Source organism: Symphalangus syndactylus, chromosome 1 (assembly GCF_028878055.3).
Source record: "Symphalangus syndactylus isolate Jambi chromosome 1, NHGRI_mSymSyn1-v2.1_pri, whole genome shotgun sequence".
Classification (NCBI taxonomy): domain Eukaryota; kingdom Metazoa; phylum Chordata; class Mammalia; order Primates; family Hylobatidae; genus Symphalangus; species Symphalangus syndactylus.
The window spans coordinates 120,995,587-121,022,064 of record NC_072423.2 but is presented as its reverse complement, the minus strand read 5'-3'; the positions used below and the strand labels follow the sequence as shown (position 1 = coordinate 121,022,064).

The window sequence follows — 26,478 nt, the reverse complement described above, 5'->3', positions numbered from 1 at the left end:
AATTGTTTGTATTATTTTATTTTGCAGTTACATATAATACTTAACATTTAGAACTTCAAAGCACAAAAGTTTAGAACTTTTAGGTATTGCCTTTTGGCATTTTGCAGAATTCCATACTAAGTCATATGAATGGTTCATTTTGTTATAAAGAATATTTTTTTATTTAAGAATTGGGATGATGAAACTGGCAGATGACTCATTATTTTCTCTTTTTCTCTGTGGCCTTGGTGAGGTCATTTGTAAATATTTGCTGACCCTGAGTCCAGAGAAAGATACTACCTTACATAATCACTTACATATAAACACTGTATTTACTCTATTTTAATAACAAAATAGGTTGATTTTGTCCATGTAGAGCTTTTATCTTGCTTGTATCATTTTGGTTTCCCAGGTCTTATTTCATCATCTGTGTTGAGTAACCATGGGGAGGAAGCTGGACCTGTCTGGTTTGACTGATGATGAAACAGAGCATGTTCTTCAGGTGGTTCAAAGAGACTTCAATCTTCGCAAAAAAGAAGAAGAACGACTAAGGTGAGATGCCTGTTTTGCTCAGCATGGTACAGCAAACCACATGTGGACAAGCGAAACAGGTTTCCTGAGGGTATTCCCTCCTGCTAGCCCTGAGTTTGGACACACACTTATGTTTGTCAGAAGAATGTCCTGTCCTTTGTAGAAAGGTTTGCCAGTTTCAGAAATGTCAGTTCAGAAATGTGTTGCTCACAGTCCCAATCAGGGTTTTGTTGGGACTTCTGACCCTGTATGTCATTATTAGCTATAGAATGAGTGGAGCTTGTGGTGAACACGCTGCCTTGAGCTTCCTCTTGGCCTTAGTTTTTTGTTGGCAGGTCTTATTGAAGGATAACCAAAGTGTTAAGTGAACAGTTCTTGTGAGAATGAGTCTCATTCATGTACAATGTTCTGTTTAAACTCTCAGCTACTGTGGCACAAGAAAAGAGCTTTGAACATTAGATACAAGGAAACTGACCACCAGACTGGGATGGGATCACCTGGTTTAGCACTACTTCCCTCCTTTTATAGAAGAGGAAACTGAAGCCTAAAGAGGTAGTCTCCTGACTCCTCTGCAGTTGATATTTCCCCATGAAAGGCTCTTGGAAATACTATGGCAGGTCAGTTCCAACTATGCCTAAGTTGTAAGAAGTCACAGCGATAGAAATGAGGTCATGTATTAGGCCTAATGTATTGAAACTGATGGTAGGTCAGTATTAGTCTCCCTCATCTATAAAACCTGTTATTCCTTGGGATTCCATGGGGTTATTCACAGCACCATCTTCTTCCTTAGACACTAAGCAAAAACCTGTTTTGCTCACTTTGATTATTCAACAGCTAGAACAGTGCCTAGCACAGTTTTAAAAAATCAATTAATTATTAATAGATTTCTTGTCTTTCATCAAACAAGTATATATTTAATATATACTATATGTGAGACCAAAAGATGGTGGAAATAAAGATGATTACACTAAGGTGCTTATAGCCTAGCAAGGGAGATAACATTGCCAAGAAGTATGAAGTCTGAGGTACTCCAAGGTAGAAGGAAAACAATCCGTTTTTGGTGGTAGGAAAGATTTACCAGTTTTAAGCTGAGTGAGAAAGGGCATGAGTAGAGCTTTGGCATAATCCTGAATTTCTGTATTTATATATGGAATATAAAAGAGAACAGAGTCAAGGACGTCCCCAAGGTTTTTTTGGCATAGGAAACTGGAAGAATGAAGTTGTCATTCAGTGAATATGAAGACAGAGGAGCAGGGTATTTGGTAGCCAGGTAAAGTTGAGAACTCTGTCTCAGGCATCTTCAATTTGAGATGAATATTGGACATCCAAAGGAGATGCCAACTTGGCATTTATGTATTTGCAACTAGGAATCAAGTGGGAGGTCCAAGTTGGAAATTAAAATGTCATGGAAAAGGTCACCAGAACAATAGGAGAGTCGATGGAGCAGGGAAACTAGTACAGTTGCTTGGCAGCACTAAGACCAACTTGAAGTTTGTGGTCACTATTTTACATTGAGACCAGTTTCTACATGGTACTGTTTTCACTGTATCTTTCAGCCTCTTTCCCCTACTGGACCATTGGAAAGAACCATGTCTTGATCAGTTTTGTGCCGCAATCTCTGGGCACAGGGCCTGGCACACAGTGGGTGTGCCCTAAAGCTCTGTGGAATGGATGGATACATGTAGATTGATTGTCAATCCATATGACCAACTTCATGTGTGGTTTGAAGAATCCACCTTAATATTTCCTTTAAATCATAAAGACCATCTGTGTGTCATGCTTTATCTCCTAGAAACTCACATATGGATAAGCCAAGACCTTGTTTAATGTCCTTTTCTGACTGTGGAGACTTGCCTTAGCTCCACTGCAGAGTCAGGTGCCCATCCATGTGGAAGAGCAGCTTTAGGGCTTGCTTTGAGGAGGAAAATTTTAAAGAAAGAGCAGCTCTCACTGCAGTAGACCCAACAAAATGGGCACCATCTTTCTCATGAGAACAGGAGTCTTAGTGGACAGCAGTCAGTAGCCTACTGCAATTCTGTGAAAATGCATGGTCATGGGAACCTGCTTGTAATGGAGAAAATGATGCTTGAAATCACCAGTGGCCAAAGAGCAATGACTGCTTGCCATGGCAGCTCTTGTGGCACTGGAACTGGACATTTTTTCTCTGAAGACAGTTGTTACTATTGTCCTCTGCCCATGACCAGTGACATGCCTCGATAGGTACCCAGCAAACTGAGGTGACACTCTGAATGATTCCAGCAAAGAATATTACTATCGAATAAAAAGAGATTATGACACTGCAAAACCACTGAAATTGCCAAACATTTGCCTCACTTTTTTATATTGCTTGAATTTTGGGTATGGGAAAGAATCTAGGAGGTAGTATTATTGAACTGAACTTTGAAAGTATTTTAGAATTATAGGAAGTATTTTCCTTTAATGAATGTGTAACTCATAATAGAAGACTTTTTAAAATTTTACAATCTTGAATTAGTTTCCTTTTCCCCCGACCAGCTGTTCTTTATTTACCTAGTTTCTCTGGCTAGGTTTTGTGAGGGTAGGTCTTGAGTGTAGTAGAGCTTATCCAGTGTTTACAATGATCTGCTCTTCAGTGCAGACATTAAGTGTAATAGTAAATAGGAGGCAGAAGTGTGAATTAAGTGTCCTCAGAACACATCATGGTAACGTAAAGAGGGATAATGGGGATGAAGAATTCATGGAAAGAGAACTAAAATGTATAAAGCAGCGTGAACTGGCACTGCCCTGGGTATCGCACAATTTATCTTATTGATTCCTCACTAAAGTCACTATAATGTTAGCACCAGCTTACATGGGGGCATCCAAGAACAGAGAGATTACAAACCTTGCTCAGAATCACACAGTTAATCGGAGTAGGGCCAGTATTTTGTTTTCCAGATTCTCTCCATTATGTAGACCGGGTTAAACCATTTCAAAAATGTTTTACTCTCCCTCCCTCCTTAAAATAATTCCTTAGTATCATCTAATGTCCAGTAAATTTATCCAACTATCTTATTTCTACAGTATGTTCAAATCAGAATCCAAACAAGGTCCACTCATTAGTCTGGTTGTTTTGAATCTTAAACCTCTTAATTTTGTCATTATTTCTGAGATAATTCAGAAGGCAAGCATGGTATTTGGTGTCTCTGAGAATATTTTACTTTTTTAATTTGTCATTTTATGGTTAGGCTGATTAGAGTTGGAGCTTAGTTTTGTTGTAATTTTCTCTCCCTTTAATAAGGTCCTTTTATAACAATTTAGGTCTTTTCCAAATTCTATTTAAATTTTTAAAAAAATTCATAGATAAGTGTTTTTCTTTGTTGTTTGTTTGGAGATGGAGTCTCGCTCTGTTGCCCAGGCTGGAGTGCAGTGGCACGATGCAACCTCTGTCTCCCGGGTTCAACCAATTCTCCTGCCTTGGCCTCTTGAGTAGCTGGGATTACAGGCGCAAGCTGCCACACCTGGCCAATTTTTTGTATGTTAGTAGAGATGAGGTTTCACCATGTTGCCCAGGTGGGTCTCGAACTCCTGAGCTCAGGCAATCTGTCCACCTCAGCCTCCCAAAGTGCTGGGATTACAGGCGTAAGCCACTGCGCCTGGTCGTGTTTTTTTTATTTCCCAAAAGCATGTATTTAGAATGGATGTGATATTGTTACCCATATGGAAGGGGCAGTGTGACTGTCCTGGCTCTGGCAGGTAAGTGGAGAAGGACACTGGGGAAAGCTTACAGCCCTCATTCTTTACAGGACTCCTGCTATCCCCCACTCTCTGCTATAGCTCATAGTGAGCAGAGGCACATCGTGGTTGGTGTGTAGATATCAGCTGCTGTGTGTAGGTAGTCACAGGCCTCACTATGTAAAGTGATTCTGTCAACCCCATGTCAGTAAGATGAGACACTTTCTCAGCACTGGGGATGTGATGCATTGAATTTTTAATATTATTAAAGCTATATGTTTATAGCAGGACTGTTGGGGGAAGATAGAGAATTGATAGGCCTGAGAATAGCAGACAGGCAATACCAGATACTGGAGGTGAGGACTTATTTACAAATTCAGTAGAGTAAGTGTTGATTCCATGTCTCCAAGACACACAACAGGATTAACACTATGGATGGAGGATGCTGGGAACGAAAGGCATGGTGACGCCTGCTCCTACCTCCAGGTGCTTTGGATTTTATCTAGATTACTCAAGTAAATGTGTCAAAAAGTTCATATTGTACTTGGATAATTTTATTTTCTGTTTTTCTTTTTTATCAGATGATTTCAGGCAAATAGTAAAATTATGCAAATGGTAAAGAAGACCTTGTAATGAAAAGCCTAAGTCCTCTGCTCCATATTTAGTTCTTTGTCCTTTAGACCTCCTGGCATGACCTTCATAAATCTAAATATGTGCTTCTGTTGCTATATTTCAGTGTATCAGTATTAGACATTCTTTCAGTTTTCTGCTCTGAAATTGGGGACTTAGCTCACTTACTTATATTACCCTTGTCTTTTGTTTCTTGATGATTATATTATTTTCTACTGGTCATCTTTCAAACTTAAATAATAGATGGAAACCTCTGAGTCTTGTTCTGTCAATGTTTGCCATTCTTTTTCAGTTCTGACGTGCAACATTCAAATAGTGTCCCTGTCTTTACCTCTTTACCTCCTTCTGCCCTGTGTCCCAGCTTTCCCTATAATAGCTTTACTCTCATACATACAAGGCTGGGGCATTCACCCGCTGTTCCAAAAATATATTTGAGTCTCCTGTTTTGTTCATAGGATGATTCTAACTGTTGTAGCCCCTATATAGTTATGACTGAAAATATTAACATTGTTTACCGTTGCCTCTCTCTCTTTTTCAGAGCTTTATTGAAGTTAGCAGGTATCTGATTGTTCTTTTCCTTTTCTCTTTACCATTATGAATTAATTATGCTTTTATTTCTTTGCTGTCATTGGAAAGGGGTCTTGAGAGGGAGCAGAGGCCATTAAGTGTTTGCTTTGTCTGTTATCTGGAATCTAAATTCCACAGTAACTTGCTTACTAGTCAAGGTCATGTGAGGATCCTGGGGAGCGTGCAGAGGTGGAAAGCACTCCCAGTGTGTAGCATATGTGCAGAGCATGCTTTGGGGTCAAACAGATATGGGTATGAGTCCTTCTATCATGATTATCATGATTATGTTGGGCTGTTTGACCTCTGAGCCTCAGAGGTCAAAATGAATCCAGGAAAGGCTGGGTCATTGCTGCACATTAACCATGTCCTATTTGTAGGAAAGTTGACATTTCTGGAAACTTCACCCTGACTTTTCCTTCATCTCTGTTGATAGAGCCTCCACAGGTGAGGCACCCCATGCAATGGGCTCTGTTCTGTCTGTAACAGCTCTATCCCCAGGTTCTATGATTCCAGGCATTGGTCTTGCCTACTGAGAACATATCTTTTCATGAACTTTCAGGTTTCTACACTTTGCTTTGATTGCCCTCTCTGCTTCTAGTGTTCCTCCCTTTAGGAGAGTATGGCTAAACATATTGAGTGCCTAAACAGAATTCAAAGGAAATAATAAATTAGTATAACAACACAGTATCTTCAACTTTGTCTATAGCAGTTATGCTTTCCCAGTAATGAAACATATCATCTATGTCATGTGACTTTTTCCATACCTTTATTCTCTCAATTATCTAACTCTTGAGAAATTTTCAAATAGCAGAAAAAAATAACCGGGCACCTATGCCACGTTTAAGTCCATGATGTTCAAAAGTCTAACCCAACTACCAGATTTCTACTAGTATTTGAGTGGGAGTGTGGGGCCCTCAGCTGGGATCAGTGTGGTATTTATAGCTGCACCAGGTACTGTTGGACAGCTTTTGGACAAGCATGTTTTTGATGACATTGTTCACGGCAGAAATAAAGTCTTGGAGAAGAGAAGAGGCCCTGACTGGAGGAAGAAATGCAAAATACAGCTTCCTAGGCTATCAACAGACTAGCAGGCAGACCATCCAGGTTCAGTGTGATTAGGGGCGGGAGAGGTTAAGACTTGTTTCCCTCTGTTGGACCCCAGTGCTTCCTGTGTGACTCAGATAGAGGAGGCCTGGCAAATTGAGTGCATTGGTCTCCCCATGGTAACTCCTGAGTACCCAACTCCTGAGTACCCCATGGACTGTGTCTGCTTGGGTGTTGGGCATTTGGTTTAGTGTTTATCATCAAAGGCCACGTTCCCTCCTCTCCATCTGCCTTTCTGTGTATCTGGCAGACAAAATTTTAAGAGCTTTTTCTTCATATCTACAGTGTAGCATATCATGATGTTTTGTTAGTATAAATACATAGATAGATTAAATTATTAAAATAAGTAAATAGACTGTCACCTGTGTGGCAGAGATAAACAGTGCTCACCAAATATCTTATGTGCTCATGCATATTCCCAGTGCCTCCTGCAGTTAGATTGCAGCCATGTGATTAGGTCTGGATAATCGACAGTGAGAGGAAGGGCCTGTATTACTTCCAGGTCAGGGCACTTAAGAGTTGGTGTGACTCTACTACCTCTCCCCTTGCCTTCTGTGGTGTCCTTGGAGGCCTTGTGTGGAAACATGGCACCACATGACGGAGAGAGCCTGATCCCTTTGACACTGGATGGAGGAGAGTTTCTGATGATCTGCAGGAGACTTTGTGTGGGTTTATTGGATTAAGTCATTGAGGCCTTGGGGTTTATTTCTTACAGCGACATAGCCTAGTATTACTCTAAGTAATATAGTTTTTGAGCACTAAAAGAGAGCCAAATATTTGTTACGCCCCAATCTTTGACTTGTAGATGAAGAAGCATGCTCAGAGGGTGCATAGGCAGTTAGTGGTAGAGTCTGGATGCGACCTGAGTTTCCTGATGCCAGGGCTCCATGTTGTCTGCCATTGGGCCTCTCAGGTAGTAGAAGACACCTGTAGCAAGATATCCAGACCTAAACTGGTATCACAGTTTATTCCCTATAATTTTATATCATCAGGAACATTTACAAAACGGTTTTAAAAATGACTGTTAATTGTACAATCCTCTGGTGTTCAAATTGAGTCCTGGAGTCACTGAGGAGATAGCCGCAGGCTTTAAAATTTCTTATTTACTATGTGCTTGCCAAAAGCTAGTTAGCATTTGGATAACTTCCAAAGGTTGCTGGTGCTCTAATGGACTTGGTCTGTGGAGTAGCAGGGGTTAGATTGGATGCAATTGTTTTCTGTAACTGCGACTGGCACCTAGGCTGGGCCAGGGGAAGGAAGGGAGGGCAGAGGGCAATGAGTGTGAGATAGCACTTCCTGCTGTGTCTTTCTCAGGCGCAGATGCCACAGCCCAGCAGCTATGATGTGTCAGCTCCTCCTCTGGCCTGTGTTAAGGAAGGGGAAATAAGCACTTTTGAGACCTGTTTCTGTTGCCCATAATGGTATCATTACTCACTTGCAGATGTGGCCCACATCTTCCTTGCCACCTCCAGGGGTAGTCTTCCACCCTCCATTGGTCAGGTCTAAGTGTTTTGAGAAAATAAATAAGAGCTGCCAGGGTTTGTTGGAGACCCACTGTGAGGAAGCAAAGCCGTTCTCAAAATCTAGAAATAATTTGTGTTTCTAGTCAGTGACACAGAGACTCCTTTGAGGATTAATCACCATTTTTTAAAGTAGAAAGAACATGGTACTTTAATAAAATGAGTTAGTGATCTTTCTTCCTTCAAGATTTATTTTCATTTTAAACAAAAATTTTATTGTAAGAACTTAGTAGAAACTCAAAAAGTTTCTATTTCAAACAGTAACATTCCTTTGTTTTTACTGTCTTTTGTTCTGAACACTTAAATTGAGCTAATGAATTAGCAAATACTTCTGGTTATATCCTTCCCTGAAGCTGGAAGACAGATCACCTTGTCTTTAGAATAAATATGCCTTATGGTTTGTGAAATAACTGTGTATGCACAGAGTGCATTTGCCTGAGGTCTCCTCAGGGCCTTTTGTAGCTCTTTGATATTCTGCACTAACACTGTGGCATTAACCTGCCCAGTTAATGAATCTGCTGTCTCAGTGGGGATGCTCCAAGGTAGTTCCTTCGATGGGATTGGTAGATCAGGTCACCTGGCAGTGCCCTGAAAAATCAGAGTTGAGAGCAGGTGCATTTAATGGTGCAGTGGGAGGCAGGACACAGCTCTGGTTGAGATCACTTTGTGATGGGGGAAGGCCTAGGAGAAGACAGAACTGGGAGACCTGGGGAGAGAGCCTGGAGACTCATGGAGGGCAGGTGCGCAGGCTGCAGAAAGTAGAGTGGAGAGGATTGATCTTAAAGCTAGGAGGTATCTCACAAGATTATTTTAAAAACTCTTAGTATTGGTATTTTTGTCAATAATGGCAGGCCAATATTAATCCAAAGCTGTTGGGTATTTATTAATTTGCTTCAAAATCATATTTTGAATGTCAGGACCCTTCTGGGCAAATATGAAGGGGGTGAAAGGGCAGTAGGGGACTCACAAATTTTGTAAGGTTATTAGCCCTTGAAGGAGAGTCCAAAAGATGAGCTAAGTCCTATATGAATAATTAGGATGCTATAGACAGTGAGAAATAAAGATATTAAGGCAGACTCATGGGAATACATCTGTCTTAGAGGAGGGGGCTAGGAAAAGGAAAAGACTTCCTGAAGGAGAGGTGTGTTTGATTTGACCCTTGAAGATGGACTGGATTTTTTAGTGGATTGACACATAGGTCTGAGCAGCAGGGAGCATCCTGGGTAAAGTAATATGGATAGAAAAGGGAACATGTTTTCACAACCCCAAATCAGGACCTGTGGTGGGGCAGGGAAGGAAGAGACTGTTTTGAAGATAATTCTACTTCACTGTTACTAATAGCATTGAATAGAGTGTGGGGTTCCAGGAATATCATCTCCCTTTATCCCAACAATCCTGGGAAAAGCACATTCTTTTTTTTTTTTGAGACAGAGTCTCACTCTGTCACCCAGGCTGGAGTGCAGTGGTGGATCTCGGCTCACTGCAAACTCTGCTTCCTGGGTTCAAGTGATTCTCCTGCCTTAGCCTCCTAAGTAACTGGGATTACATGTGTGTGCCACCACACCTGGCTAATTTTTGTATTTTTAGGAGAGATGGGATTTCATCATGTTGGTCAGGCTGGTCTCGAACTGCTGACCTCATGATCCACCCACCTCTGCCTCCCAAAGTGCTGGGATTACAGGCCTGAGCCACCATGCCCGGCCACATATTCTTATCTGTTTACAAAATGGGAGAACCGAGGCTCTAAAATGGTGTTAAATAATTTGATCAAGTTGTACAGAGTAAGAAGTGAATTCAAACTCAGGCAGAGCAGCCCTAGAGTGAGACCAGCACCAGGGCAGTACACTGCCCTTAGTACTGAAAACAAGGACATTCAGGTGCCATGGGATAGAATAGATGAAATTAAAAGTGTTCCTATTTCTCCACATCCTCTCCAGCACCTGTTATTTCCTGACTTTTTAATGATCGCCATTCTAACTGGTGTGAGATGGTATCTCACTGTGGTTTTGATTTGCATTTCTCTGATGGCCAGTGATGATGAGCATTTTTTCATGTGTTTTTTGGCTGCATAAATGTCTTCTTTTGAGAAGTGTCTGTTCATGTCCTTTGCCCACTTTTTGATGGGGTTGTTTTTTTCTTGTAAATTTGTTTGAGTTCATTGTAGATTCTGGATATTAGCCCTTTGTCAGATGAGTAGGTTGCAAAAATTTTCTCCCATTCTGTAGGTTGCCTGTTCACTCTGATGGTAGTTTCTTTTGCTGTGCAGAAGCTCTTTAGTTTAATTAAATCCCATTTGTCAATTTTGGCTTTTGTTGCCATTGCTTTTGGTGTTTTAGACGTGAAGTCCTTGCCCACACCTATGTCCTGAATGATGTTGCCTAGGGTTTCTTGTAGGATTTTAATGGTTTTAGGTCTAACATGTAAGTCTTTAATCCATCTTGAATTAATTTTTGTATAAGGTGTAAGGAAGGGATCCAGTTTCAGCTTTCTACATATGGCTAGCCAGTTTTCCCAGCACTATTTATTAAATAGGGAATCCCTTCCCCATTTCTTGTTTTTGTCAGGTTTGTCAAAGATCAGATAGTTGTAGACATGCGGCATCATTTCTGAGGACTCTGTTCTGTTCCATTGATCTATGACTCTGTTGCGGTACCGGTACCATGCTGTTTTGGTTACTGTAGCCTTGTAGTATAGTTTGAAGTCAGGTAGTGTGATGCCTCCAGTTTTGTTCTTTTGGCTTAGGATTGACTTGGCGATGCGGGCTCTTTTTTGGTTCCATATGAACTTTAAAGTAGTTTTTTCCAATTCTGTGAAGAAAGTCATTGGTAGTTTGATGGGGATGGCATTGAATCTATAAATTACCTTGGGCAGTATGGCCATTTTCACGATATTGATTCTTCCAACCCATGAATGTGGAATGTTCTTCCATTTGTTTGTATCCTCTTTTATTTCATTGAGCAGTGGTTTGTAGTTCTCCTTGAAGAGCTCCTTCACATCCCTTGTAAGTTGGATTCCTAGGTATTTTATTCTCTTTGAAGCAATTGTGAATGGGAGTTCACTCATGATTTGGCTCTCTGTTAGGAACACTTTTACACTGTTGGTGGGACTGTAAACTAGTTCCACCATTGTGGAAGTCAGTGTGGTGATTCCTCAGGGATCTAGAACTAGAAATACCATTTGACCCAGCCATCCCATTACTGGGTATATACCCAAAGGAATATAAATCATGCTGCTGTAAAGACACATGCACACGTATGTTTATTGTGGCACTATTCACAATAGCAAAAAGTTGGAACCAACCCGAATGTCCAACAACGATAGACTGGATTAAGAAAATGTGGCACATATACACCATGGAATACTATGCAGCCATAAAAAATGATGAGTTCATGTCCTTTGTAGGGACATGGATGAAACTGGAAAACATCATTCTCAGTAAACCATCGCAAGGACAAAAAACCAAACACCGCATGTTCTCACTCATAGGTGGGAATTGAACAATGAGAACTCATGGACACAGGAAGGGGAACATCACACTCCAGGGACTGTTGTGGGGTGGGGGGAGGGGGGAGGGACAGCATTAGGAGGTATACCTAATGCTAAATGACGAGTTAATGGGTGCAGCAAAACAACATGGCACATGGATACATATGTAACAAACCTGCACATTGCGCACATGTACCCTAAAACCTGAAGTATAATAATAAAAATTAAAAATTAAAAAAAAAAGAAATTAGGACCATCTTGGAAAATCTGGCACCTGTGCTTGCTAAAACTTGGGATGTGTTCAGGGCTGGGAAAGTTGTAGGGTTTAAGTCAGTATATGAGAAGTGTGCAGTTGGGACAATACAGTAGCCAACTAGCCACATGTGGCATTAAGCACTTTGAATATGTCTTATCCAAATTGGGGTGTAGTTTAAGGGTGAAATAAATGCTAGATTTCAAAGATCAAGTATAAAAAATGTAAAATAGCCGGGCGCGGTGGCTCACGCTTGTAATCCCAGCTTGTAATCCCAGGCCGAGGCGGGCGGATCACGAGGTCAGGAGATCGAGACCACGGTGAAACCCCATCTCTAATAAAAATACAAAAAATTAGCCGGGCGTGGTGGCGGGCGCCTGTAGTCCCAGCTACTCAGAGAGGCTGAGGCGGGAGAATGGCGTGAACCCAGGAGGCGGAGCTTGCAGTGAGCCGAGATCGCGCCACTGCACTCCAGCCTGGGCGACAGAGCGAGACTCCGTCTCAAAAAAAAAAAAAAAAAAAAAAATGTAAAATAGCTCAATAATTTTTATATTGATTACACATTGAAATGTTTCTAAAATTACATCTTAAATATATTTTTAAAGTTAATTTCACTTTTTTTTACTTTTTAAAATGTGGCTACTAGGAAGTTTTAAATTATGTATATGGCTCACATTATATTTTTATTAGACAGTGCTGGTCTGAAATGCAAGATTAAGCAGTTTGGGATTTATAAAACCAAAAAGTAAGCTTTCTTTCTCAATTTTGTTTAGGATTATTCCTTTTTTATATGTGGTTTTTAGGTATCTGTAAGAGCCAGCTAAAGTTTTAGCTAATTAGTCAGATATTGGCCTTTGCTATCAAATATTGTTGTCTCTGTCACGTGAAGGTGGTCTCTGAGTCATGCCTCAGTGTTGGGTTTATTACACAGTTTTAAAAAAAAAGCACACTGTGTCCATGCCATATTCATGACAAAGAGTTTATGCATCTCAGGACAGAATGAACTCTTTCATGTTTCCCTGAAGTTAATGGTTGACCAAATACTTCATGACCTTTGAAATAACACATGGCTTTAGAATGGCCCACTATTCAAAATTTATATCACATCTTTGGCGCCGTAAAGTTATCAGGCATTCACCTGTGGGGTCTGCCTTTAGAAATGGTCAGGAGAGTTTGATGTTACAAGTAATCTACATTACAGTTGTAATGTAGAAAAAAGGGAATCATGCTGATGCTCTTATTTGCTTTTTAACTTGTGGCCCTTCAAAGATGTACAGTTACTAATTTGGAGATTTGAATATGTTCTCCCCATAATCCCACTTTCTTTAATAACAATTTTCTACTAGGTTGCTTTTATGGCTCCAAGTTCCTGATCTTATTTACTTTTCCACTGCAAATGTCAGAGGCTCAGCTTCTGGGCCCTGATAAAGCTCTTGTGGCGTTAATTCTTGGCCTGACCTTCATTTCTTAGACCTCTGGCTGTGGAAAGTATTTCTTTGGCCTTACGTGTGCATAGAATTCAGGACTTGAAAGGGAGCAAGGAGGAAAGTTTCCACAGCAATTTGAAAAAGTAGCCTTTCTCACTTACAGTAGTTCAGGAATGTACAAAATCCTTTAGCCAGAAATGGCCTGAAAACGCAGAGGAGGTAAGCACAATGTACAGCCTGGAAATCAGAGTTTCTTCCTCTCTGTGCTGTGCTGGTGGAGTGACAACTTACTTGTTCTCATGGGCTCCTTCAGTGCCTAGGGGCAGTTTCCTGCCTCAGGGTTAAAGGGCTGCCTTCCCCTCCTTACTCAGCTTCTGAAGCCAACAGGTCCACCTCCTGGTCCATTTCTGAACCTGATACCTGCAGAAGGAAATTCATCAACAACCTCTCCCTGACTGTCAGGGTGACTTATAATGAGCTTCTTCTCCCAGATGGGGAGATTCTTGTCCTAGCCCAGAGACTTTTTGGCTGGAAACCAGGTTGAGGCCTTAAATCGCCAGGAGAGCCAGCCTCCCTGGCCTGGTCCCAGCCCTCTGTGCTCACCTTCCCCCTGCTGGTCTGACTTACAGGCTCCCATTTTGTGTCAGCTTTTCCTCTATCGGTGGGTGTGGGCCTAAGACTTAGGACCCCTTCCCTGGCTAATTCTTATACCTCAGACTGGAAGAGACTAGCTCCTGCATACCCAGCTGGATCTGGCTCTCCAGATATGGTGATGTGCCCAATAGGTTGGCAGGCTGTTTGGTTCTGACCACCCCTGGAATTAGTACTAGAATAATATGAAAACAGAAGACACCAAATAATTCAGTGATAAAAAGTTACAAAAAATGCTAAATGTAGTACCTAATCAATTATGGTCAAAGTCTTCCACTGATGTTGGAAAAATTATCTTAGCTGCTCCAATCAAAATTCAAATATATCCATCAAAACCTCTTCCATATCTTAAGCAATACCCTTTAAAACCAGAAACTTTAGAAGGAATAAGACTTTTAGTTTTAGACTATATAAAGGAGGCTTGATTATTTCCTGTACAACCCCATATAACACTTCAGTCCTTCCTATAAGAAAACCAAATGGTAGAGGATGGAGGTTTGTGTGAGAACTCAGAGAAATTAATGATATTCCTCATCATCTGGTAGTGCCAAACCCCCATACGTTGTTGACTGTAATATCAACTAAAGGTAAATTCTTGGCTGGGCATAGTGGCTCATGCCTGTAATCCCAGCACTTTGAGAGGCTGAGGCAGGCAGATCACCTGAGGTCAAGAGTTCAAGACCAGCCTGGCCAACATGGCGAAACCCTGTCTCTACTAAAAATACAAAAATTAACTAGGTGTGGTGGCATGCACCTGTGATTCCAGCTACTCAGGGGCCGAGACAGGAGAATCACTTGAACCCAGGAGGTGGAGGTTGCAGTGAGCTGAGATTGCACCACTGCACTCCAGCCTGGGTGACAGAGCAAGACTCCATCTTAAAAAAAAATTATTTTTTTAATTTAATTAATTTAATTTTTAAAAATTATTCCTGTAGATAAAGACGATTTCTCTTTTCCTTCACTTGGGAAGACAGAAAATACACATGGAGAGTCACGCCTCAGGGATACACTGAGAGCCCTACTTATTTTTCACAAATATTAAAAGGTCTCTCAGATGTTGACTTCTGCAAGAAATCTATTTTAATGCAATACATAGATGATTTGCTTTTCTGCTTAGAGGGTAGGCAAACCTCTATAGAGGATGAGATTCACTTGTTATAACCATTAGCTCTAAAGGGACACAAGGCCTCAAAAACAAAACACATTAGTTTTGTCACACAAAGATATTTGGGTAATTTAATATCAAAGGAAGGTCTTTTCATCCACCTAAACAGTATACTGGCCTTCCCTACCCCCAAAACTATAAAGCAACTAAAAAGATTTCTGGGAGTGACAAGATACTATCAGAATTACATTTCAAACTTCTGCCTTAAAACTCAGCCTTTATATACTCTTCTAAACAAGATAAACTAGACCCCCTGAAATGGACTAAGAAAAATCAGTTAACATTGAAAGAAGTTAAAAACAGCTTCATAAATGCCCCAGCTTTGAGACACCCATGTTATGATATTCCATTTTCATTGTTTGTTCATGAAATCATAAAATGCCTTAGGGCAGTCTAACACAAAAACGTGGAGACCAAAACAGACCAGAGGGATACAAGACTCTATGACTAAAAAATGGCCACCTTGCACGAGGACAATAACTGCTACTGCTCTATTAGTAAGAACAACCGAAGAAATAGTGATGGGCTTTCCTATCACTGTCTTTGTTCCACATTCTGTGGAAGCACTTGTGAATTCACACCACACTCAACATTGTTCTATTAGCAGATTAGCTTCTTATGAAGTTTCTTTTCTTTCTATACCTCACATTACAATCTCTAGGTGCAGTCATCTATACTCTGCCACTATTCTGCCTCTATCTTCAGATGAGATGCTGCGTGGCTGCATAATCTTAAGCAACCAGCTTTGCTCTTCTAGAACAGACATACAAGAGATTCCTCTTAGTAACGCTGAGGTTATTTGGATTACAGATAGATCCTACTTAAAATTAAATCTGGAACTTATCGCACAGGTTACAGTACAATATCTTTAACTGAAAAAATAAAACCAGAAGTCACCTTGGCTCAACAAATAAGATGGATAACATGAATTAGGGCCTGTTAACTGACCAAAAAACTCTGCTAATATGCATACAGACAGCAGAGATGCTTTCAGAATAGCTCAAAAATTGTAAATGCTATAAAACAAAGATCTTCTGATCAATCCATTAAAAAAGATACCTTATTATACAATTGTTAAAAGCCATATTATTACCAAAATGTCTGGTCATTATTAAAATCCCAGTTCATTCCAAATCAGATATTCCAAAAAACAAAACACTAGCCAATAATATAGCCAAAAAAGCTGCTCTAAATACATCTAAACGATAAAATAATCTATATTAACTTTAATCGATATTAACTTCTAACATTAGTGACCTAAAGAACATTAAATTTGACATGAAACTTTTTTAAGTATAGAACTCCAAAATCCAAGCAAGCAAGCAAAAAACTAAGCAGAAGGAGGAACATATTCTCTCAAAGATGAGGTATATGGGCCAATGCACCTATACTTCCTGCTACATTTCAGTCATCATTTGTAAACCTACATATATGACTTAACTCACTGGAGTCCTGATAAAATAGTTGAGAAAAACGGTATTTCTAAAACATTTCTCCAGCCATAGATCATAAGATATATAATGACTATCACATTTGCCCAAAATGTAATAAAAAAATTTATACAGTTCCCAAAGACATTTTCCCCTTCCTAAAGGCCCTTTTGGAGCATGACACTTAGATTTTATTCAGCTACCACCATCACAAGAATGCAAATGTGTTCTAATGGTGATTTACATATTTTCTCATTGGATCATAACATTTCTACATGGAAGAACAAAGGCCTTAACAGTAAGTAAAATTATCTTTAAAAAGTTATTCTAACTTGAGGAATTCCCCTGGAACTTCTTAGCAACAGAGGCACTCGCTTTACTAGACAGACAATTCAATCAGTACAATCAGTATATAAAATCTGGCTCGTCCTCCAACATATCCATTATACTTATTATTCCCAGTCATCTGGTTAGTAAAAAACATAAACTAAATAATAAAACTCAATTGACAAAATTAACTGAGGCTTTAAAAATTCCTTGGCCAAAAGCTCTTCCATTGATTTTGTATAAACTAAGATCAACCCCTTTTAATAGACATCAGTTGTCTCCATTTAAAATTATAACAGATAAACCTATGAAATTCACTCAAAAAATTATACATCTCTGATATTAAATGGAGACATATTCAACTATTACAATGGCAGCTAACTAAAACTTATATACTAATAAAAAATTATTTTCATGGTGAGCTTCTGGGAGACAAAAATTTAAAGACCATGAATTTCAACCAGGAGATTTTATTTACTAAAAGCAGTATCTTTTAAAAGATTCTCTCTAACCAAAGTAAAAGGGATCTTATCAGGTAATTCTTACTAGTAACCCTTGCACTGCAAAATCAGAAGACATAGACTCTTAAATTCATATATCTTATCTGCTTAAATAGATGATTTCACCAGAAGGTAATCTTCATTATTAGATAGGTCAATGCCAGGCCAAAAAAAAAAAAAAATGACATCTGAGACAGCCAACCTTCCCAAGACACTAGACCAGGCCCAAATCTAAACAAATCCTTGCTGTTAATAATCGTTAATAGATGAAAAATATTTTCTTTTATAAGTTCCCATTAAATTTATTTCTTTTCACCCCTCCCCTAATTCTTATGTTTTAATCCTACTATTACCAACTGTTACCCATAACACAGTCTCTTCTTACAGTGGGCACAAGACTATGCTAATAGCCAGAAAAAAGACACTTGCTATTTATGTGGCCTCATGCCCTTTCTAGGGGTTCTGTCCTACCATGATAGATATCTCCTCTGCAAAGATTACATAAAATATCAAAAATATATCTTTGTTTTTCAAGAACAGTCACCAGTACTTAGCACTAACATATCTAAAGATAATATATATCACTCATCTATTAATGAAACCTTACAAAATAAGACATTAAAAATTTTTCAATAAAAACCCCAGTTCATTAGCTTTAACAGTGCTACTGCTCCAACTAAGAGGTAAGACAGTAACACTGTCTCAACTAAAAGATAAGACAGCTCAGTTCAAGATGATACAACACAAATTATGGACAATTTTATCTGATTTACTTGCTCCTCTGGTCAACTTAGTCAGCTTGTCCCTTTATATTGAGAACAAGAAAAAAATCACACCAAAGATACCTGGCCAACTAACACTAAGAAAATAAAATAGATACCCCCAAAACAGTATATTCATGCCATTATATTACAAAGTACTGATTGACATGCCACTAAATAGACACAATGAACAAGCATTTATTGGCTAGCTCCAAAAAGAACACCTTGGCTGTGTGATACCAATCTATGGCCATAGTTACCATGTTCTTTGGGTTATATTTGGACATAAGCATACCAAAGCATATCATTTCAAACCCCACAAACCTTCCTCATTTGTAATCTTATTGGGTTTATTCCAAACTCAATTGATTAAATCATTTAGCTTTCATCTTTACGCCACAACTAGATATTAAAAATGTCATTTAACATATAGAGGCCCTAACCAAATATAAAACAGGCCCTAAATGATAGCCACATAGATATCTTATTATTAAACAATAAAGTAACTCCTATAAAAAAGGCTATATTACAGAACCATATGATTTTAGACATACTACAGCCCAAGGGAAAACATGCACTATCATAAATTCCAATACCCCAAATAAAATAACATCACTAAATTAATGGCTGATATAAAAACTCAAATAACTAACCATTTAAAGCCAAAACTCTCCCTAAGCAATTGACTAAGCAACTGGTTTAAGTCTCGGGAAACTTGGTGACAAAAGTTATTACTTAGTCTAAAATTATAATCATATACTATATTTTATCCTGTTTTTGTCTTCACTTCTACTACAACATTCATTTACAATAGAGTCAACATACATATGACTAAAAAGAATAACATAATGGTTAGTCAAAAAGATTACATTAATTAAAGATACAGCCACTTAGTCTGACTCATGTAACAAAGTCATTTCCTTCACGTTACTTTAAATTCAGCCTGTACTCCATCAGCTTTATAACTTATCCAATTATTCATTGCCATGAACATGACATTCTGGAAATGAGCCTTCATAGCAAAGTGAAACTAAACTCAAACATAAAAAGAGTCAAAACTCTTGGGTTTATCTAGGATGCTTTCTTTGAAAGAAAATTTTAAAAATAATAATAATAAAATAGGAAAATTAAAAAAAAAAAAGCTGTTGAAACTCCCAAAACACTTTAAGCCTTGAGAGAGATGTGACTGTGATCCGAGTCACATAACATGTAGTTGCAACTTCTGCTTCTTAGATTATGAATTAACTCTCTCATTGTTCTCATTCTGTAAATGACTAAGAGAGATCAGAGACCAGACCTCCTCCCCTTCAAATCACTGACCTTTATTATAGATTAGCTGCCTTCTTTATTGTCATATGCCTAACTCAGACCAGATGATGCCCAAGACCCCAACTCTGTTACATCTGTAGCATAAAATGCTAAATATACCTTTCTCACGAAAAGATCTTCTTGACCAATCGGACCATTATAACTTAATGTTAAGCCTTATGTTAAAAAGTGTTAAGATTCTATTAAACTTTCCAAACTTTATCCATATGAATAACCTCCAAAACTTCTCCTCTTTGGATTACTGACTTCCATTCTTTTTTGGAGACAGAGTCTCGCTGCTCTGTTGCCCAGGCTGGAGTGCAGTGGCGCGATCTCGACTCACTGCAAGCTCTGCCTCCCAGGTTCACGCCATTCTCCTGCCTCCACCTCCGGAGTAGCTGGGACTACAGGCGCCCGCCACCAAGCCCAGCTAATTTTTTGTATTTTTAGTAGAGACGGGGTTTCACTGTGGTCTCGATCTCCTGACCTCATGATCCACCTGCCTCGGCCTCCCAAAGTGCTGGGATTACAGGCGTGAGCCACCGCACCTGGCCCTGACTTCCATTCTTTAAAAATCTATATTCCCAAGGGGGCCAGCATCAAATCTGCTCAAATAAACTCTATATTTAATCATATTTTCTAACTCTCATTATTTAAAGTTAGCAATGGCAGATTGTTATAAATCAGTGCCTTAGCCTCTGCCAGAGGACCCTCTTCCCTGAATGCTCATGTGTGGTCAACCACTGAAGCTGTGAGAGTTACCCCTAGTCATCCATTTTGCAGTGCCTAACTTGTCTTTTATATCTTGAAGGCTGAGTATCTCACAACCACCTGGGCCTCATTCCCCATCCTGCCTAATGAGGCCTGAGCTGTACCATTGCTTCATTCTATGTGTAGGGGCTCAGGGAAAACTTCCCCTTCACCCTCTGAAGGTTTGCTGAAAATCAGCTAACAAAGGACAGATTAATAGGGGAAATGGCACACAAATTTATTAATGTGCACGAAAGTCTTACGAAGATCTCAAGGAAAGATAAGATGGTTGATGCTTTTATATCATCTTGGGATTACAGAAAGAATGGGGACTCAGAGAATGACCAAAAAACAGGTTATGGTGGTAAGTGAGGTTATGGTGTCAAGATAGGTTATAGGAGGGAGAGAAGAGGAGGGTAGTAGCAAAGATAGTCTTGTTATACAGACTAACTACAGCTGTAGCAGCCCTCAGGGAGACTAGATGGTAAATGTTTCTTTCAGACTTTTAAAGTGTCAGACTCTCAGTTAATCTTTCTTAGACTTGGACAAGGGAGGGCCTCAGAGAAAGCATGGCTACATCAATGCAGATTTTCTCTACAGATGCAACTCTCTCTCACAAAAGACAGCATTTTAGCTATGCCTATATTTCCAGCCCTTCTGAAAAGCAATCTCTAAATGTATCAAAGACATGTATTTTTAGGCGAAATATTTTGGTTTTCTTCACATGCGAGAAATGTACCTGGAGTAGGGGCTTCACCACTTCCCGGGCTGGTCTCAGTCCTGGTTTAAGGGACCTGGTTTTGATTGTTTTGAGAATTCCATCTACGCCCTACCTGCTGCCTTATTTATCAGGCTGGAGACTACCTGGGTGCCCCTGCCAGATTTCCCTCTCCTGCTCTAAAGCCCAAGGCTCAGGCAAGGTCCTAGGTCAGACTGCAAGGTCCTAGCCACAGGCCGATGGCTTTGGCTTGTCTCCCTTCTTGTGCAGTATCTCTAAGCGCTGAGAGGAGGTGGCAGGTGCCAGCAATCTGCATTTCTCTAGGCCTGGGCTTTTGCCATGCGGCTTTGCCTTCCCCTGTCCATCTGCCACTCCCACTTCCCTTCCTGCCTTCTTTTTTGTCACCTCCTGGGTTGGCCCCTCTGGTACCAGTTTTATCCAATTGTGTGGGTCTGGAATCACATCTAAGAGCTTATGTTGCTGTAACAATATAAACAGATTCGTGTGATCCTGAAGTAGGCCTGTAATGGCCCACATTCTCTGCCATGTGTGCAAGTATGCGGTGTGTGTGTGTGTGTGTGTGTGTGTGTGTGAGAGAGAGAGAAATTCATTGATGACTGTATTTTTAATCTTCCTTCCTTTGTACACTATTTATTCATTTTACATGAACCTCAAAGCAGAGGCACAGAGCTGGTATTGAATGCCAGATCCTTGATCGTACTATCTATCTTACTGAAAATGTAAGAGCTAAGGGGTTCATTGATGCTAGTTTGTTTTGTAGCTAGAGTATCCTTACCTGACTTGTGACCTTGGGCATGTACCTTCATCTTTTTGTGCCTTCACCTTTCTCACCATACAAGGAAGATGATGGGGCATCTGACTGGAGAGTTATGAGGATTAAATGTCTTCATCCTCATTTAAAATGAAAGCCCTATATTAATAAATGTTTCTTTGACTATGAAAAAAAATAAAATGAAAGCCCTTTGGGCAACCTCTGGAACACAGTAAATGCTCATAAGAACCTGAGGTAAGAACTCTTACTGGCTTAATTGTGACTGGTTGATCTAGTCCATGAATTCCATAATTATAGATACCTTTAAATTTTTATATCTGTTCAGTAAATTCAAATTTTTTTTATGGTTTGGCTTTTCCTAAGGGAAGGTATATTGTCATTATTATTAGATTATTCTCTACAAGCAGAAAGAAATGCTAGTCTTTGTTTTACAACTGATGTTTAATTGTTTAGACCTTAGATGTTTCTGTTTATTTTGTATATTCACTCACGTACTGACTTGTGGCTAGAGAAGATCGTTAGCTGCCGAGACATTTTGTTTTTCATTTGAATTAGAGTCTCAGATGTCTTTTATTTAGGGAGGTTTTTTTCATACATTTTCTGTTTCCCTGCATACCTTCTGCAGGAACTGTACAGTGGCTTCTGCTTTTTTTCTGATTAAAGAAACAAAGCATTTCTATGTAGAGAATGGATCAGTGGGCAAATGAAGAGTGAATTTCTGAGAAAACAATAGTTTCTGCTTTGATAGCTTAAATACACAGGGGAAGCTTTTTCAATATGAAGTGGAAGCTTTGCAGCTACTGAGAATGTTTGTTTTCTCCTGGAGAAACTTAAAGGTTGTTCCAAAGCAATGCGCATCTTAGCACCATAGTGAGGGAGAGTCTCCCTCCTGGGCTGATTCTTCATGAGTCAGAAGGGCCAGTCCTCCTATACCAGCCCATTCACTTTTAAGGCATTCTGCTCTACTGTGTCATTACAGGCTTCAGTATTGTTGATATGCTCAAAAGATCACTGGACATAGAGATGATTCTAGTCCACTGTTGCCATTTTTGGGAATGACAAAGTATCCCTCTGGCAGTAAAACTCCACTTGAATTTTATGCCTCCCCTTTACCTGTGGGAAGCCTGTCACTAAAATTAACGTTATCAGACCTTAGTTTCCTCTATGAAGTAGTGAGAATATTCAAGAATAAATGATGGAATTTTGGGGCTAAAGTGGAATTTAGAAATCAGTCTTGAATTTAGGTAAAAATAACCTGCTCATTTTCTAAATGTAGATTCTTAGTCCCCAGGAATTAAGCATGTTGCAAAAATCAACCAGCAAGTGAGCACTGGTGAACTCTTCCTGTTTCCACAATTGTGACAGTAGGCCTTTTGCTGTTTTTGTCTTCTAGTGTACATAGTAGACAATTAAGTGATAGGAGCTCTACTCCACTCCCCTGTTTTCAAGGGAATATTTAAACCCACTGTGTTGCCTAAGTACAAACAATCATCATTTAAACCATTTGTTTTTTGAGGGAGGGGGTTGAATCTTGAAAACTGAGAGATGAATTTGCAGCCTGTGTTACAAAATTTGCACGTATTCAGGTGGGAAGTTATACCCTAACTCCAGGTACATTGTAAAGATGTTGACAGCTGGCTGGGTGCAGTGGCTCATGCCTGTAATCTCAGCACTTTGGGTGGCCGAGGTGGGTGGATCACTTGAGGTCAGGAGCTCAAGACCAGCCTGGCCAACATGGTGAAACCCCGTCTCTACTAAAAATACAAAAATTAGCCTGGTGTGGTGGCACATGCCTGTAGTCCCAGCCTACTCAGGAGGCTGAGACAGGAGAATTGCTTGAACCTGGGAGGCGGAGGTTGCACTGAGCCAAGATTGTGCCACTGCACTCCAGCCTGGGCTACAGAGCAAGACTCCATCTCAAAAAAAAAAAAAAAAAAAAAAAAAGTGTTGACCTCTGTCTGACTTCCCCTTCTGGGAAGATGGAATAGATGTACTTTTTTCCATTCTTCTCATTAAGTATAACTAAAAACCCTGGGGGCTCACCATATCTAAGACAAACATAAGAAGACTATGAACAGAGGACAGAAGAAGGCAGACTGGCTGTGTTCCCTGGGTACTGAGGAGTGGCATGGTGTTGAGTTCTCTTAGGTTTTTGTTTTGTTTTTTTGCCTCATATATTTGAGTCTTGAAGGTGAAAAAGTTGACAATACCAATTGTCACAGAAATACCAATTGTCACAGATGAAAATGTTCCCATCTCCAAAACCAGCAAAAGCCAAAGGCCTAGGAAAAGGGCAGCCAAACAAGACAGACAATTTTTACATGATAACTGCTCTACTCCATCCAAACAACACAGAAAAAATCTGTGGCCTCCACCCCTACCTGGAAAAAGCTAAGCAGGAAGCTGAGACTTTTATCCTTAACGGCCAGTAATGAGCCCTTCACCTCTCTTGTGGTGTAAGTGGGGCCACTTGGAGAGCCAGACCAACAAGCACCTGGAAGAAACAAGGAAGCTCCCTCCCAGCCAGTGTGGTGTCAGAGGAGGCCTAGTGGAGAGTAAAAATATTCACCACTGACCAGTAACAATGAGGCCACCTCCACTACAGAGTCAGCAGAGATCTTGTGGGGAGCTGGAATTTCTACCCAGCAGCAACAAGGAGCTCCCTCCTCAGGTATCAACAGAGGTCAAATGAGGACCCTGGACTTCTGACTGTCTTTGGCAGCAGTAAATCCAGAGTGTTGTCAGAGAGAGCCAGCTAAAACAGAGGTTTAAATAAGATTCAGAGTTTCAGAACATAATACAATAGTACACAAGTGTCAATACAAATTTGCTCATCATACCAAGAACCTGGAACATCTCAAACTGAATGAAAAAGACAATCAATATATGCCAAGACTGAGAGGGCAGAGGTGATGGAATTATCAGGCAAAGATTTTAAAGCAGCCGTGATTAAAAAATATATTTCAATGAGCAATTTCAAACATACTAGAAAGAAATAATAATAATAAGAAACCCTTAACGAGGAAGTACAAAGTCTCCGCAAAGAAATAAAGGATATAAAGAAGAACCAAGTAGAAATTTTAGATGTGAAAAATGCAATAACTGAAGCTCAATAGCAGAACAGAAGGAAAAAAATCAGTGAGCTGGCAGATAAAACAATAGAAATTACCTAGTGTGAACAACAGAGAGAAAGTAGAGTGGACTGAAAGTGAATAAAGCCTCAGGAAGCTATGGGACTATAATACAGGATCTAAATTTATATTATTAGAGTTACAGAAGGAAAGGAGAAAGAGAGCTGAAAAAAGTACTTGAAGAAATAATGGCTGAAAACTCCCCAAATTTGACAATAGACACAAACAAACAAACAAAAACCTGAGTGAATACCAAACAGGATAAACCCAAAGAAATCCACACCAAGACACATCCTAACTAAACTCTTGAAAACTAGATTGAAAACAGAGAAAAATGATACTATACCTGCAGAGGGAAAACAATAAGAATGACAGCTTTCTCAACAGAAATTATACAGGCGAGAACAAAAAATAGCATGTATTTTTTAGGTGCGGAAAGGGAAAAACTGTCAACTCAGAGTCCTATATTTTGTGAAAATATCCTTTAGGAATGAAGGAGAAATCAAGGCATTCTCATATGAAGGAAAACTAAGAATCTGTTACTAGGAGACCTTTGCTAAGGAAGTGATAACAGAAGAAATCCTAGAACATCAAGAAGGAAGAAAGAACATGGCAAGCAAAAATATTGATAAATACAATAGGCTTTCTTTATCCTTCTCTAAATATATTTTTAAAATTATGTTTCACAGTTGAAGCAAAAATTATAATACTGTTTGATGTTTTAAATGCATGTAGAAGAAATATTTAAGACAATTATATTGTGAATGGGGTAAAGGAACATAAAGGAAGGTAAGTTTACTATACTTCACTTGAACTGGTAAAATGATTATACCAGTAGAGCATGATAAATGTTATGGCTATAAAATGTCATGCCTACCAACCACTAGAAAAAGCTATACAAAGAGATATATTCTAAAACACTCTACGTAAATCACAATGAAATTCTATAAAATGTTCAACTAATCTACAGGAAGGCAGGACAAGTAATCTACAGGAAGTAAACACAGAAATAAAAAATAGTAAAAATTTTCATATTTAAGCCCTAACACATCAATGACATTAAATGTAAATGGCCTAAATACACCAATTGAAGATACAAATTAGCAAAGTGGATTAAAAAACGTATCCTAGTCATATGCTATTTACAGGAAATTCATCTCAAATATAACGATATAGATAGGTTGAAAGTAAAAGTATAGAACTATATATATAATATAAAAATTAATTTTAAAAATCAGGATTAGCTATATGAATATTTGATAAGCTAGATTTCAGAGCAAAGAAAATCACCATAATCAGGGGCATTACATAATGATAAACAGGTCGATCAACGAAGAAGGCATAGTGATTCTAAATGTTTATGCAGCAAACAACAGAGCTTGAGAATACGTAAAATTTAAACTGGTAGAACTAACACTGAAAATGGAAAAGCCAACAATTAATGATGGAGACTTCAAAAACCTCTCCCAACAACTGATAGAACAAACAGGGAGATAATCAACAAGGATGTAGAAAAAATCAACGCCACAGTCAAAAACAAGATTTAATGGACATTTATAGAACACTTCCCCCAACAACAGCAGAACTCAAATGGCAACAGAATATATATTGAGACCATATTCTGAGCTATAAAACAAACCTTAACAAATTTAAAACTTGTGAAATAATAGAGCGTGTTCTCTACAATATAATCAAACTAGAAATCAACAGAAAAATAAACAGGAAAAATCTACAAATACACTGAAACTAAATAG

At 39.2% G+C, this 26,478-nt stretch overlaps 1 protein-coding gene across 2 annotated transcripts in view; it reads left to right on the top strand.

Annotated features, from left to right (window-relative positions):
* The window catches only part of MYRIP (myosin VIIA and Rab interacting protein), a 484,292-nt gene that overhangs the window by 89,824 nt on the left and 367,990 nt on the right, over positions 1–26,478 (top strand). For both annotated transcript variants that reach the window (XM_055281804.2, XM_055281797.2), the window contains exon 2: positions 392–531. In XM_055281804.2, the coding sequence (XP_055137779.1) occupies positions 422–531 (110 nt within the window). In that variant the 5' untranslated portion in view covers positions 392–421. The remainder of the gene's footprint in view (positions 1–391; positions 532–26,478) is intronic.